Below are 14,848 nucleotides of genomic sequence, written 5' to 3' on the forward strand. Positions count from 1 at the left end.
TAAAGTTTGAGTGTCAGTTTCTTTGTTGTCAGAATTTATAGATTTCAGTCTCACACACTACTTGAGACACACCAAAGCTAACACCATAGCCGTTGCAAATTTAATTCTGCTTAAGCATCTGTGTGACCGCAGTCTTTCAGCCCTGCTTTGTTTAAAATGAACCTTAGACAAGCACAGTAGATGGCTTGGGGCAATTCAGATTCCTGTATCATTCAAGTTACACAGCTAAAAACTCATCCAAGGTTTGTGATAGCTGAGCTCTAGCCATCCGAATTTTGGGCTCTGCTAAATAGAGCTGGGTGTTTCTATGCTAAATGTCAATTCTTTCATTCCTGCCAATTCTCAAAAAGAATTCAAAAATGTTTTTATATAATGGGAAGATGAGACATATTGTTAATATGTTTAAAAAAAAAATTGTTCCATATGGTAATCAACCTTAGAACTTGGAACAAAAGGTATGGACACCCTTAACTGTCTTGGTTGCTAGTGCTGAAGTTGTCCTTCAGATGTCATGTGTATAAATTGTACCATTACAGCTCTGGGTCCTGGCTTACCCAGTTTGTGACAAGTGCCAAAGTGCTATGCTGAGATGGTTTTAAAACAGGATACTTGCAAATCACAAGAGCTACAAATGACTAGTGTGTATTTCTAAAAATAACAGTTTCCCAATGGTTTGTAGTATTTATTTTTACACAGAAAAGCTGAAACATATTTGGAATTACAAGACTTTATGTAGAATGTAGATCAAGAATGGTGCTTTTTGGACTTGTATTGATCTTTGCAATTAGATGTAATGCTTCTGCCTTGCATGGGTGAAGGACATAATGTTCTTTGGTCAAACAGCTGTGATTTTGTCTGTATTGCTGAGTGAATCTTTTTTAATGTGTTAGTTTCTGTCTGATCCCATGTGTTGAGAGTCAATAATCTTCCTTAGAAGAGTGATAATGTTTTGTTTTGTTTTTAATTGTATGTTAGGATCTATTGGTGGCTTGTTCTTTGCTGTGGGAATTGCCCAGTATGCTTTATTAGGCTACTTCATTCGTTCCTGGAGGACTCTGGCTGTTGTGGTTAACCTGGAAGGAACAGTCGTCTTTCTTCTTTCTCTGTAAGTTATTTTTCAAACTGTGTTTCATCAAGAAAGATGTCAAAAATAAGAAAAGAAAGGAAAAACAAACAAACAAAAAAAAATCCCCACAAAACAAAACCCAACCAACAAACCAAACAACTAAGTCAAGGTGCTTTTCTAGGATGCTTTGAAATGGTGTAACTAAGGTGTTTCTCCCAACCTCTACCATCCCAGGTTCTGTGCCTTCTTTAAATAGCAATGCTGCAGTATTGGAAAGTGTAGTGTACGTTGAATTGCATATGCATTGTTACTGTAAATGGGAATAGTCTCCAGAGTGGTGTAGAAGCACATCCCATCCCTGGAAGTGTTCAAGGCCAGGCTGGATGGGGCTTTGAACAACCTGGTCTAGCGGAAGGTGTCCCTGCCCATGGCAGGGGTTTGGAACTAGATGATCTTCAAGGTCCCTTCCAACTCTAACCATTCTGTGATTCTGTTCTTTAACTGGTATATGTAGATGATCTAAACTGTTGTCTGGTATGCTACAAAACACTATATATACATGTTAATATACAGAAATGTTTTGCGGTTATATGATAATATGATGTTTCTCCTATTGTGGTTACACAGAAGTAGCAGCATCAAAATGACTTGCATATACAGTCTTAAAGGTGACACGCAAAAGAGAAAATAGGCAGCTTCCTTTTATTTTTCAAATGTGATTAGGAAAGAATAGGAAGAAGGCTTCTTTATTATTTGTTTGTGGACTTCAGCGCTGAAAGCTGTATGATGCAGTGTGCTCTTTTCTTATATGCTTTCTACAGCAAAATCTCAGTAAGTGAAAGAAGAAAATAACTTCAGCTGCTCTTTAAACTGAAGGCTTTTTTCCTTCCAGCATCTATTTAACTTCAGTAACTAACTTTTTGAATAAAGCTCTTTGCTAAAGAGTCAACACACCCTTTCGAGGAGAGGTCTTGGAGGCTGTTCATGAGGTGAAAAGCAGAGATGACACTTCTGGTATTTCAAAACTTAAAGTGGTTTTGGGGCCTTTAGAAAAATATTTTTAACTTTTTCAGTTTCATATGTACAATTTTTTTAAGTGCTTTATGCTTGGGACTTCAGAGCTGTGCTCAGAGGCCTATCTTACTGTAATAAAAGATTTTTTTATTCCAGATTTCATACTGCCTCTCTCTCATATGGCTGTAAAATTACTCTGTGCAGAAAATGGTATCAGATTGTTTTTATCATGGGGAAGAAAACATGTTCCTTTCTAAGCTCTTTTCTTTTATAAAACCACAGAATGACTTTCCTTTAAATTTAAAGGAAAAACGTCACTTCTAGTCAGAGGCAAAAATCTTAAAAAGTATCTGGCAAAAGGCTAAAGTTTAAATTAGTTTTGTGAATCTGAAAGTAATAGAAGACAACTTGTTTTTTAGGCTGTGTTGGAGTTACAGACCTATCAGGTGAACAGTGCACAAAGGGAGCATGACCTTTGCACAGCCTCTGCTTTTCCATCTACAGGAGAGAATTTGGGGAAAAAACTGGAAAATGAGGAACAGAGGACAACTAGTTAGTGTTACAAAAACATCCTGTGGCTTCTTGTAGTAATGTGATGCCTACTTAATTCTGAATTCTCCTAAGATAGAGTCCTAATGATACTGTAGTTTGTAGTATTGTGTGTATATGTATATATATATACTCAACATAATTTTTTGCTTTCTAAATTACACGACTTATGTTCCCTTTCCTTTTAACGTCCTTTGTCTCTGTTTCAATAAGTGAATTCTATACCTGAAGGGTTGTTTGAAAAATTCTTTGTTATACTGAAATGTATTTCATCTGTATTTCCATAGAAGGGTCCAGCCTCATAGAAGTGAAAAGCTCTAAAGCTGTCTGTGTATGTATGTGTGTTTCAGATTCATTCCAGAGTCCCCTCGCTGGCTCTATTCACAAGGCCGGCTGAATGAAGCAGAAGATGCCCTCTACCTCATTGCGAAGAGGAACCGCAAGCAGAAGTGCACTTTTTCATTAAAACTCCCGGCAGAGAGGAGCTCCAGAGAGGCTGGCAGCTTCTTGGATCTGTTCCGATATAAGATTCTCTTGGGACGCACCTTGATCATGATGTTTACTTGGTACTTGAAATATGTTGTATACCCAGCTGTGCTACTGTTGCCTCTTTAAGTCTTTGAGAGATGTTGCTGAGAATTGGCCTATCCTGCGGGTTGCACTTAGTCTCAGCCTGTATTATTAGGGACACCGTACCTAAAAAGGATCCTTGTATTATAGTATTTCCTTGGTGCATTTCTAACATGAAGCCATTTTTACAGTCTAGTTCTGAGGTGGGTTATCTTTGCATTTCTGTCATGCTTTTTGAGTCTCAAAATAGTTGAGAACTATCTCCTTTCTGACCCTCAAAAGCTGCAGATGTTAGTCATGCTGTCATCCTCGTTGGCCCAGTGCCATGTGTCAGTACTTTCATTCACATGGATTATGCTTTGTTTTGTGTGTAAGGAGCCCATTAGTAGGTGGGTGGCCTACCTTGTCTAATGAGTGTTTATTTTCTTAAGAGGAAGTGCTGCCAGTGCTAGCAGCTGCTGAGGTAAGGAGCAGGAGCAACCTCTAGTCACTAGCAGGAAATTTAACTATCAAAAAGTGACTATTTTGTTTCAAATAGCTCTGCTAGCTCTGAGGTCTTTTGCTGCCACTTTGAAATAAACCTTATGTATGACATGGTATGTGAGTCCTCTGGCATTAATGTTCATACAGTTGCTTTTATAATGCATATATTTGGGGAAGGTGTATTGATTAAGAGAGAAACAAATGGCATTATTTTGTCAGCAGACAACACAGAGCTGTTTTTGTTTTGCAAATGCTTAATGTAGAATAGTTAATTTTTCTGTTCCTTAAACGAGAATTGCTGATTTCCTGCAGAATGAATTAGTGACCTGATCCTTTTCTTTCTGTAAAGAAGACAACCAGTGAGGGTTACAAAAGAAAAGTAAAAAATCAGAATTGGAGAGTGAATAAAACTGGACTAGGGTGTAGAAATTAGAAGAGGGCAGAAGTGTTATCTGAACTGTTTGAGAAAGGTTTTACACACAATTGGAAAAGTAGTCTAAAGTAAAACCTGATTAAAAACAACAAACATAATTTCTCAAGTGAAATAATGTAATCATGATCACTTTTTAACTTTATTCTGCTTTATGCATATTCTTCTTAAGTGTAGTCTTAAGTTTAACTGAGTAATAAATCAGGAATTGGGTCTGTGCAGAGACAAAATGGTTTCTTTACCTAGAAGGCATCACATGTTTGCAGAGAAACATTTTAGACCTGTCTTCTGAAGCACTACATATAGTTTACAGTGTATTGTGCCAGACCAGACTTTCAGACTTTTTTCAGACTTTGATTTGACAGGCAAAGCAGCAGCTCTGATTTCATTCTTTTTCTGTCTTTTGCAGGTTTGTGTGCAGCTTGGTTTACTATGGTCTTACCCTTAACGTGGGTGACTTAGGCGGAAATATTTATGCCAATTTAGCCCTTTCAGGGTTGATAGAAATCCCAGCATACCCAATCTGTATTTACTTGATTAACCAAAAATGGTAAGTATGAAAATTGTTACGTTCAGGGTTTTGTTTTGTTACAACAGTTCCCAAAACCAGTTTTCCCCTATGTTGGATCTCCTACCTTATATCTGTTGTGGGGCTTCCTGCTTCAATGTTACTACTTTGTTATATTATCGTGGGAAACGTATTTTTATTTGAAAGTGCCATTAATATATCTTTCTTTCAAATAACGACAGTTTAACTTGTTCTCAGTAGCTTACTTATTAATGAGCTGTCTAAATTTGGCTCAGGTGAGGCTGATTGCCTGTATCAGTCGGACATAGCTGTGCTGACTCCATGCTAACACAAGATGGCATTCTTCTCACCCCCGTCTGTAATGCCCATTCTCACTATTACGTCTACTTTTTTGTAGAATTCACCTCCCAGTCTCTTCTCTACATGTCTCCTGAGGAGTTTTACAAACATGCACACACAATGGGAAGCAAATCAAAGTCCTAGAAATTGTCAGCTACTGCATAAAGACTTTTTGATGGTCGTTTTGTTAAGAGTGCAGTAGAAGCTCGTTTAAAAACAGTGTGAGAGGGAGTGCTTGTGAGAGATGATATTCAGAATTTCCAATTGCAAATAAAGAGGCAATGTGAATTTAGAGGACTTGTTGCTCTGCAAACTACAGATCTAATGCAGAATAAAGCTTTGTTATCCTTGTACATCAGGTTTGGTCGGAAGCGAACATTGAGTACATTTCTGTTCCTGGGAGGATTGGCTTGTCTTATTGTCATGTTTCTTCCTAAAAAGAAAGGTAAATATTTCTTTTTGTTTCTTGAGTATGTGTTAAGAAGTTGGAAACACAGCATCCTACAGCCTAAGAATTTGATGGTTGCCAGTAGATTAGGCACATACCACGTGCAAATCTCAATTTTTGAAGCCAGAGGAGCTAACTCGCAAAAAAGATAAGCGGCAGCCTTCTCAGACCTTAAGGAAAGCTTGTTAGAAAGGCTTGGATTTGAAGGGTCTTTGGATTCTGCCCTTTACTTGTGATCACATCAGTCACTCCTTACAGTGTTTCTGACTTAATCCCCAAGAATGATGTTTCTTGGGTTATCTTCGTTAGCCAAATGATAGGTCAGTGTAAGTAGTACCCATGCAACTTGTATGTACCTCTCCAGGTGAAAGACCAATGTCAAAAGATCCTAAGAATTGAATCTTGGGGCAAGTTTCCATCTTTTCTTCGCTGCTCTGTCATGTTCAAGACTGGTATGATTGTGGTATTAGTACCGTGGTCACACAACTTGTAGTTCAGAGAGCATTCTGAAAATCTTCTGAAGCAAGGGGTCTTTAAGAAACATGAAGTGAAATGTGTTTTTTGTAGAGACATACTAATGTTCACTTCATCATTTTTTGATGTTTTTCAAAATGATAGAAAAAAATGCACAGTGAGCAATTTCTTCCTTTGAAAACTAAGCACATAAATTCATCTCAACTTGTAAGATTTGTGCATGCATAACACCTGTCATAAGGGGAGCAAATGCTTCAAACACTTGAAGCATGTTTCAAAAAAATTGAAGATTTATGATGAGAGTATGCATAAGTTGCTCTAGAAGGCAATGAATCTAATAGGTAAAGTTTTTTTTTTAAAAGAAGGCAACTGAAGTTTCCAGAAACATTCCAGATGCTAGGGCCCAGACACTCAGAGATATTCTGGTTAGGCTAGTACCAGTCATCAGGTAGTGTTTGCATGTCAGTCAAAGTGTAACATGTGGAAAGAAAGAGAATTTCAGAGGACAGAACTGCGAGACCCCAGGAAAATCAGCTCTGTGCTGAGCTGCCACAGTCAGCCAGGAGCAAAGTACCATAGGCAGTGAAATGGCTGACTGGCCAAAGCAAGCACCTGGCTCTACTAAGCATGATTTGTTTAAAGCTGTAATGGCTTATGCTGTAGCCTTCCTTGGTAGGCATTTAATGCGTGTTCTGATGTGCCTATTATAAGCAGATAAGTACTGGCTGTTCTGACACAACTGAGATGGATGGAATAATTGTTGTAGTTCTACACCTTCCAGTCTTTTGTTTTTCTTTCAAAGTAATAATGTTAGAAGCATGTTATCATACTATGGAATGTACACTGAATAGGACTCTTGTTACTAAAAGAACTTGCTCACTTTTGAAAAATGTCTCCATTATTCTTTCCTTCAACATACTGACAAAACTAGTTTAGTATTTTTATTAGTGGTAGACTCAAAATGTTGAATTTTAGTTTCAGCATTTACTATGTTTACAGGATTTTTATCTGACACTTCTAAAATTTGGTGTTCTGGTAGAATCTTAATGCAGGATTTTAATACTTTAAAGATGTCGTTTACTGTAACACTGAGGACAAGGAAAGGAAAACTCAGTTTCTCTTTTTTCTGGTACTGAGCAATAGTTCCACTTTGTAGTCTCTGGGACTGTTCAGTCATTTAAACCAGTCTTTTTCTATTGGATTATGTTTAATACAATGGAAACAATTTTGGGCTAGTAGCAAGTTTGCCACAAACTTAAAATCAATTTTCTCAGTTATTTTTTTTTTCAGTGTGTTACATGGAGAGTTTTCCTCTTTGTACAAATTTGGTTGCACAGACACAGAATATAAATTATGTTGGATGATTTCTGCAATTGCTGTCTAAATGAAGGCCCCTTGGATTCTCTTGAGCTTTGAGAGTTCTCCTGAAGGTATCACCTCTGACAAATACTTTGATAGAAATATGCTTGGCTGTTGTAGCAGATTCCTCAGTAGAATCCTTTTCAGTCCATACTGTTGTGTGATTGAAATGATTGTGAAGATATATTTGAGTGCTCGAAAGTCTTACAAGGGTCACATTTTCTCTGTCAGATACTGGAGTGTTTGCAGTGGTGAATAGTCGCTCTCTGTCTTTGCTGGGGAAACTGACAATCAGTGCTGCATTTAACATTGTCTACATCTACACATCAGAACTTTATCCCACAGTAATCAGGTAATACAAGTTAATCATTTTTTAGACATTACGAGTCTTCATTTTTCTGCTTCTTTAACCTGATCACCTTTTAATTCTTTATTACTTTTTTTTATTAACTATACCTTTTCATTTGAGATTTTCATTTATGTATAATGATTGATCAAGGCCAGGCTGGATGGAGCTTTGAGCAACCTGGTCTAGTGGGAAGTGTCCCTGCCCATGGCAGGGGGGCTTGGAACTAGATGATCTTCAAGGTCCCTTCCAACTATAACAGTACTTTTATATGCTAAATTTCTTCCCTTATCCTCTTCTCACTTCTTCTTCCTTCAAACTTGCAGTGTTCTCTTCAGACTAACTATATTCTTTATATAACGGTAAAATGGTCCTTTGACTGCTTGGTATGCTCACAACCCTCTCTCCACTAATGAAGATAATAATACTGTGGCTGATATTTCTTTAATGAGTCATATCTGTAACTTTTTCAGTGCTTTATGAACCAGACAAATCTATTAAACGTTCATACTTGCATAACCAGCAACACTGAAGATGACTGGTCAATAAGCTTTATAGAAGTAACTTGATGCTTCATAGGTCATATGTAAGCAACAGTAAGGCTTCACTCACTAGAGACAGAAATACCCTATGCTTGTGCTGACAGAGTAGGCAAAAGTATCTTTCATATGGGTGCAATTTTTAATAAATATTTTAACCAAGTATTGTTGCTGATGATCAGCCACCAGTGAAACTATACTGTTGTGTTTTTCATGGGTGGGCAAATCTGCTGATAAACAGGATTTGGGTAAAGGAATTTAGCCAAAGTTTCAGGGAGAGACAAGATACATTAACTGAAATCACACTTCTTTGGCCTCTCTATACGCATATGTATGTTAGAATTCTTAATGTGCAGGGGATTTTTGCTTCTCTTTAAGCACAAAGCATATGTTTTAATTCCTGTCTTGGGATGCTTTCAGTTACATTTGACTTTTCTTTGCCAGTTAATGTGGTCAGGGTCATGACTGACACTTTTCCTTGTTCAATGGCGCTTTTCAAAAGTCATAATTTCTCCTATGCAAATGTCACTGATTAATAACTTTTGTTTTCTTAGGAATGTTGGAATGGGTGCCTGCTCCATGTTTTCCCGTGTTGGTGGAATCATTGCTCCTTTCGTCCCTTCATTGGTTTGTCTGAACTTCTCACTGTTATGTATATTTTTGTTTTGTGGCTCTGATGTATCAGTGTCTTACAGAGTTGGGAATATGTTGCATAAATTATGTATATAAACTAAGATATTTAAATTGCATGTCTTAATAGTCTCTTGATAGGTCAAATGCATTGCGACAAAAACTCAACATTTTTTAGTTCAAAAGGCATTTTAATCCTGTAAAAAATTTTTGGAACTTAGCTAGTGGACTTTAGCAATATAGTGGTTTCAAAATACCAAGATGGTGATACCCAATTTTAAACCCTAAGTGAGCAAGAGCTAAAAACCCACATAGTTAAAAGATCTACTGCATCAAGATAAAGCGTATGGGCTCAATAACTTATATTTCTGAGAATATATTAGTTTTACTGTTAGTGCACTTCATTGAATATCTAGGGATTATAATTCTCAGCAAAGTGGTGTATCTTTCAATGAATGAAGATGATTATGTGGAGACCTGGTATACCTGCAAGGTTATTGAGCACAAACTTCACAGCAGTCTGTCAAGGCAAAGAAAAATTCTTACGAACAAAACATGGGGATGATACCGTTATTTTCCTTTGTGTTCATAGTCTTATGTGTATGCAGGTAAAAGAATGTTCTGGTTTTTTCACATAAACTGCTTGCTGAGGTCAAGTGACAATTCCTTTAATGTGACAGATTTCATCTGGAATAACTTTCCTCTGTGCCATTTGCCATCTTGTTATGTCAGGAAGAGGTCTTGCAAAAGGGCAGATGAGCACAGTGAGCCTTTTAATCTGCAGAATGAAACATTGGGTAGTTGAGAGTGCAAGCACCTCCCGGGTACAACAGGCAAAGCCAAGGCTGGTGCAGGTCTCCCAGTTAGATTTAATAGGCAGCTTTTATGATGTAGCAGTTGCAGCATCCATTATTTTGTATCTAGCAGAGATTTGGCACTACAGGAGATGCAAATTTTGGATCATCACGTTTGAAGGGGTCCCATGAAATGAAAATATTTAAATAACAACTGAACATTGATTTGAGGAAAGAATTAAGTATTTCTGTGTTTTGTAATTTCTTCTGCTACTTCAGTCTTTTCTGGGGAATCTTATAAAAAGGGTGGAAATGGGAAAAGTTAGTTGCTGATATAAGAGCTGAAGTATTGCTCTTGTATTTGATCACAGCCTGTTATTTTTCTCAATTTAGAATTGCTCTTTACTGTACAAAGTGGGTTTTGAAGCAAGCAACTCTTGCCTTTTTTTTTTTTTTAATGACCCTGCTTTACTGGTCGTCTGACAGTGAATGTACACATTTTGGACCTATATTGTAGATGACTCATAGTTTTGCATGCACCTTTCCCTGATGTAGTTTTGCTAGTAACAAGGTATGTGAAAACAGGGACAGGCATCAAAAGAGTAGTATAAATATTGCTTAGGCTGTCAGGGGTGATGACAGGAAGGCCAAAGCTCAGTTGAAGCTAAAACTAGAAAGGAGCATAAATAGGGATTCTATCAGCTAAAGGAAATTTAGAGAAAATGTTTAGCCCTTTGTTGAATGAGTTGGAGATCCTATTGGTGGATCAGATGGAATAAGCTGAAATATTTAACACTTTTGCTTTAGCCTTCGTAGGCAAAGCCTAACCCCAACACTCTGTGCATATCAGCACAGTTGAGGAAGCAGAAGGCCATCAAACAGTGGAGGATCAGTAGGTTCAATAACACTTAAAGCTAAAAGCTTTCAATTCCATGGGATAGGATTCCCTAAAAGTGGTGAAAGAGCTGTCTGTGATAGTGAGACAAGTGTCCATCATCTGTGATAAACCATTGCTGCAGAGAAAGGTCACTGATAACTGTGGGGAAAGAAAATGCTAATGCTATGTGCGTATTTAAGATCAGAAAGTGGATCCAGGCTGAGCAGCTCAAACTCAGTCTCTGGGAAGATCATGGGACATGACCTCTCAGAGTCTGTTTCTGAGCATGTGAAGGCCAAGGGAGTAATCGGGATCAGTGAACTTGGATTTACTAAGGACAATTAATTCTCATCCAGTTAGATTTGATAGTCAGGCATTTCATCACAGAAGGTAATACAGATGAGGAAAGGGAGGAGATCAGGAGAGACTTTTGTAAGACTTTTGACATTGTCCCATAGCATTCTTGTTTGGAGCTAAGGAAGTGTGTCCTGGATGAAAGGAATAGTAGATTTGAATGTTGCATGGACCACCAGGCGCAAAGGGATAGTGACAGGCTCAGTATTTGGTGGCTGGTGACAAGTGGCAGGTAAGACAGAATATCTGTCCTCCTCATGTTTTTAGAGGATGCAAAATACGGAGGAGTGATTGACACACCAAAGGGTAGATCTTGAATCCACTGAGACCTTTTGGGCCAACAGAAATCCCGTGAAGGCCAACAAGAAGAATAAAATTCTGTTTCTGGTGTGGACTAATTACATGGTCAGTACAGGCTGGGAACCAACTGGCTGAGCTTTGCTGGAAGAGACACAGGTATGACAATGGATGACGAGCTAGCAGTGTCCTCTCATCACAAACAGGCAAACTTCACACTGAGATACATCCGGCCAAATTCAGTATGTGGCCCACAGATTTAGTTCCCTCACAGTTCTAGAGGAATGTTGAAAAATCTGGGGAGGGTCCAGCAGAGGGTAACCAAGATGGTCAGGGGCCTAGAGCACATGGCTTTAGATGAAAGCTTGAGGGAATATTGCAGCTTTGATCTTCCCAGCAGCGTGGAACAGTTCAACGGGGGTCAATTGCCACAAGTTTTGGCTTGGGGATTAGATAGGAAATTGGGAACCAATCTCAACCTAACTCTTTCTGTTCTTTTTTCCAGAAATCTGTACAGTGGTCTCTGCCTTACATTGTGTTTGGAGCGACTGGTCTTTTGTCTGGGCTCTTAAGTTTATTGTTGCCAGAGACCTTAAACAGCCCTTTGCTAGAAACTATTTCAGACCTGCAGGTATCCTCATACCGGAGGCTGGGTGGTGAAGCCATGTCATTGCAAGCCCTAGATGGCTCACAGGTATATTCATTATTTTGTTTGCTACTGCTTTTCTGTTGTGTTTATTTCAGATGTCAGTTTGAATATGCTACTGTAAACAGATTAGGATAGTGATTCTTAGCCTGTGGAGGGCAGGCCCAAGGAGATACAGAAGATAGTTTAGTAACCTTACCATCACATCTGAAATGTTGTCTGGAAATGCAGGCTGAAACCTAGCTGGGTTAATTCATCCCTTCAAGGCCAAAAGCATACAATCTTTTCCTTTGGAATAAAGGACTCAGTGGTGTCTGTACCTCTTTAATCTCTAAAATGGATTGCTGCAGCAATCTTTGTGCAAAGCTGGCCATTAAAGTTTGAGAAGCTTAGATGTTAAAGAAAACAGAAGCCTGTTTGTGAAGGGCTGTTCTCAAAGGCAGCATGCTGTACTTCTGCCCTGACCTGCACTGACTGTTCTGCAATGTCAATTTGTTAGGTCTAGCCTAGAGAGTCTTTAAATGGGTTAGAGCTAGACTAACCTCTGTGATCTGTCCACTTTCTTTTCTTTTCCCCCTTTTTTTTTTTCCCCCCACTTCCTGGGAAATGAGAGTCCTTGAAAATGTTGGAACTACAAAACTCCTGGGCATAAGCGTAAAAAAATGTGGCAGCAGGATGTTTTCCAATGAGGTTTCCTTGAATGTTGTTTTTTCCTGTCACTTTATACTTCATTTTGTCAAACTCCTGGACACCTCTTGAGGTGCGTACATCTTCAAGTCATGTGGAGGTTTTCTTACGTGGCTGCTCCTCTGTGAATGAAGGGGGATTAGAGAGAAGTAGCTATTGAGCTGGAAGTGGGTGTATGAATTTGGGTAAGGTTTTAATGTCTAAATCCTGGTTCCAAAACTTTAAATATCGATAGACTAATAAAAATTGAGTAAGTGCTCAGAGGACTTGAAGGGCAGCTCAAAACAAAAAAAGTTAACTGCCCCATTAGTCTGATGTGAAACAGAATCTTTATAACACCTTTTACTTTCATTTGATTAATTTTCAGTTAAGCAGTCTGAGGTTAACAAATAGTCATAAATTTATTTACACAGAAATCAAGAGGCAGAGTAACATCTATTTCTAGAATGAGAACAGTTGCTTCCTTTCAAAGGCTTCAACATGTTGCTTTGTTTACCAATTTTAGCTGTAATAATTCTTGACAGGACAGTACAGTTTAGTGACAAAAGCACCCTTGAAGAAAGCTGAAAGAGGCAGGCCTGTAACAATTAATTTTATACTTTAGCCACTTTACATGCATATTTAATAAAAATTTTTAACCAGACTGGATAATATGTTATGGCACCACATTCTTGTTGGCTGCACAAATCCATCATATACACTTAACATCAAGTTTATACCAGCTGTTATTTTGGTAATTACATCATTATTACATTTTAACTGTGCAGATGGCTTACTAACAAAAAACAATTCTAGCAAACAGTGCAGGTGTTACAACTTAGAAGGGGGAAAGTTGTATTTTTATTTTCCTTTGGGGTGACAAGTGTTGTCTGTCTATCAGTATTTGCAGAACTTGGTTCACTTTTTCAAGCAGTCTTCTCAGGTTTAAATCTTCTCTGCTTGCACTTCTGCAGGCTTCTTAAAAATCTCAATTTGAACAGGATCCACAAAAGAAAAAAAAAAAATTGAGAACGTTCTTCAGAACGCTTTTCCCCAGATGGATTAAAATGATTGAATCAAAATGGGGGGAAAAAGGAAAAAAAAAAAAAAAGACTGATTCGGGCCTGAAGTAATCCTGTAACTTCAGTGAAGTTATATCTTGAAAGTCTGTGACACATTAGGGTTTTATTTTAAAGCTCACAAAGAAAGCACTGATAAAATGGAAAGCTGTTAAACATTAACCCTATTTGACAAGGCCATGGAGAGGTCTTACAAAGCCGCTGTAAGAAAAATGTAGAATTTATTTGGCATACCCTGAATTCCCCCGGTGGAATCCATTGTCCTTTTGTACCGCTTTCAAAATAACATGTGTTATGGTTGCCCAGAACGGAGGTTTTGTCCCTGTTAACATACATGAACGTGATATTCAAGTTGGATGGCATCCAGCAATAGCCTGACTTCCCTCAAATAATTTTAGAAATCCAGAAAAAAGCATAACATGATTCCTTTTATATCTTCTGACAGGTCTTAGTCCTCAAACTGTTTGAAATTCCTTTGCAGTTAACGCACATTGCTGTAGCAAAACTCCTCTGAAGACAGATCTAAAGCTACAGATTTTGCTTGCATGGTACTGTCAGTCAGGAACATGATTTCCATTTCTCTTTTTCACCCTCTCTCTCACCCTGCTTTGCATATGACTAGACAGGCAGAAGTCTTAGGGTGGATGCAAACGTACTGGAAAAAAATTCTAAATACTCAAATTAGAGTTTATACGAGGAAGAGAATCTTTAACTGGAGTAATTTGTATCAGTTCTATGGAAGAATGCTATGCTGGACAAATAAAAAATCAATTAGCTGTAATAGCCAACTTCAGTTTGGGTATAAATTATGTTGTTAGAAGGACTCTGGCTGGAGTAGGTATGCCTATAATAGGGAGTTTACTTTCTGAATGTATGAAGTGGTAACGTGTTTTCCCTTTTCCGTAACACCTTTAACTAGTATTGCAGGGGGATCTTTTCAATTAAACTCGCATAGGAAAATGCCCATGCTACACATGGAGAAGTAATAATTCAGGATGGAGAAGCTTTTACCTAATCCAGTAATCTGTGTGTTCTGAGCCTCTGTTTCCAGCAGCTCACCGCAGAGTTAGGGACCTTAAGACTTAAATTAACAAAGCTGAGTAGATTATCCCTTCAGAACCATTCTAGCCGGTCTCTCTCCTGCGTGTATTCTGTAGTGTACTGATGGAGCAGAGAAAGCCCATGCCTTTAAAAGAGACTTTGAAGAACGAAAGACACAAAGAAGTATTAATTCACATAATGTATTTTACAGAGTTTTAATACAGTGATTTGATCGATCTTTTCTTACTTTTTTCTCTACCAGCATTTCAACAGAGGTGTAATGGTTTGTGCTTATGTATTTTGAGATTGATTTAGTGG

The 14,848-nt window shown here is 38.1% G+C and overlaps 1 protein-coding gene across 3 annotated transcripts in view; it reads left to right on the forward strand.

The window, feature by feature from the left end:
• Nucleotides 1–14,848, forward strand: part of SLC22A15 (solute carrier family 22 member 15) — a 42,973-nt gene that overhangs the window by 18,798 nt on the left and 9,327 nt on the right. For 2 of the 3 annotated variants that reach the window (XR_010073249.1, XM_063351735.1), the window contains exons 5-11: nucleotides 976–1,105; nucleotides 2,980–3,195; nucleotides 4,522–4,662; nucleotides 5,340–5,425; nucleotides 7,493–7,613; nucleotides 8,701–8,773; nucleotides 11,604–11,792. Coding sequence is in view for 1 of the 3 variants with exons in the window: in XM_063351735.1 (XP_063207805.1) it covers nucleotides 976–1,105; nucleotides 2,980–3,195; nucleotides 4,522–4,662; nucleotides 5,340–5,425; nucleotides 7,493–7,613; nucleotides 8,701–8,773; nucleotides 11,604–11,792 (956 nt within the window). In the remaining 2 variants the exon portion in view is untranslated. Of the gene's footprint in view, nucleotides 1–975; nucleotides 1,106–2,979; nucleotides 3,196–4,521; nucleotides 4,663–5,339; nucleotides 5,426–7,492; nucleotides 7,614–8,700; nucleotides 8,774–11,068; nucleotides 11,258–11,603; nucleotides 11,793–14,848 lie in introns of those variants that run through there. The other variant, XR_010073250.1, reaches the window with a different exon arrangement.

This window comes from Chroicocephalus ridibundus, chromosome 1 (genome assembly GCF_963924245.1).
Source record: "Chroicocephalus ridibundus chromosome 1, bChrRid1.1, whole genome shotgun sequence".
Classification (NCBI taxonomy): domain Eukaryota; kingdom Metazoa; phylum Chordata; class Aves; order Charadriiformes; family Laridae; genus Chroicocephalus; species Chroicocephalus ridibundus.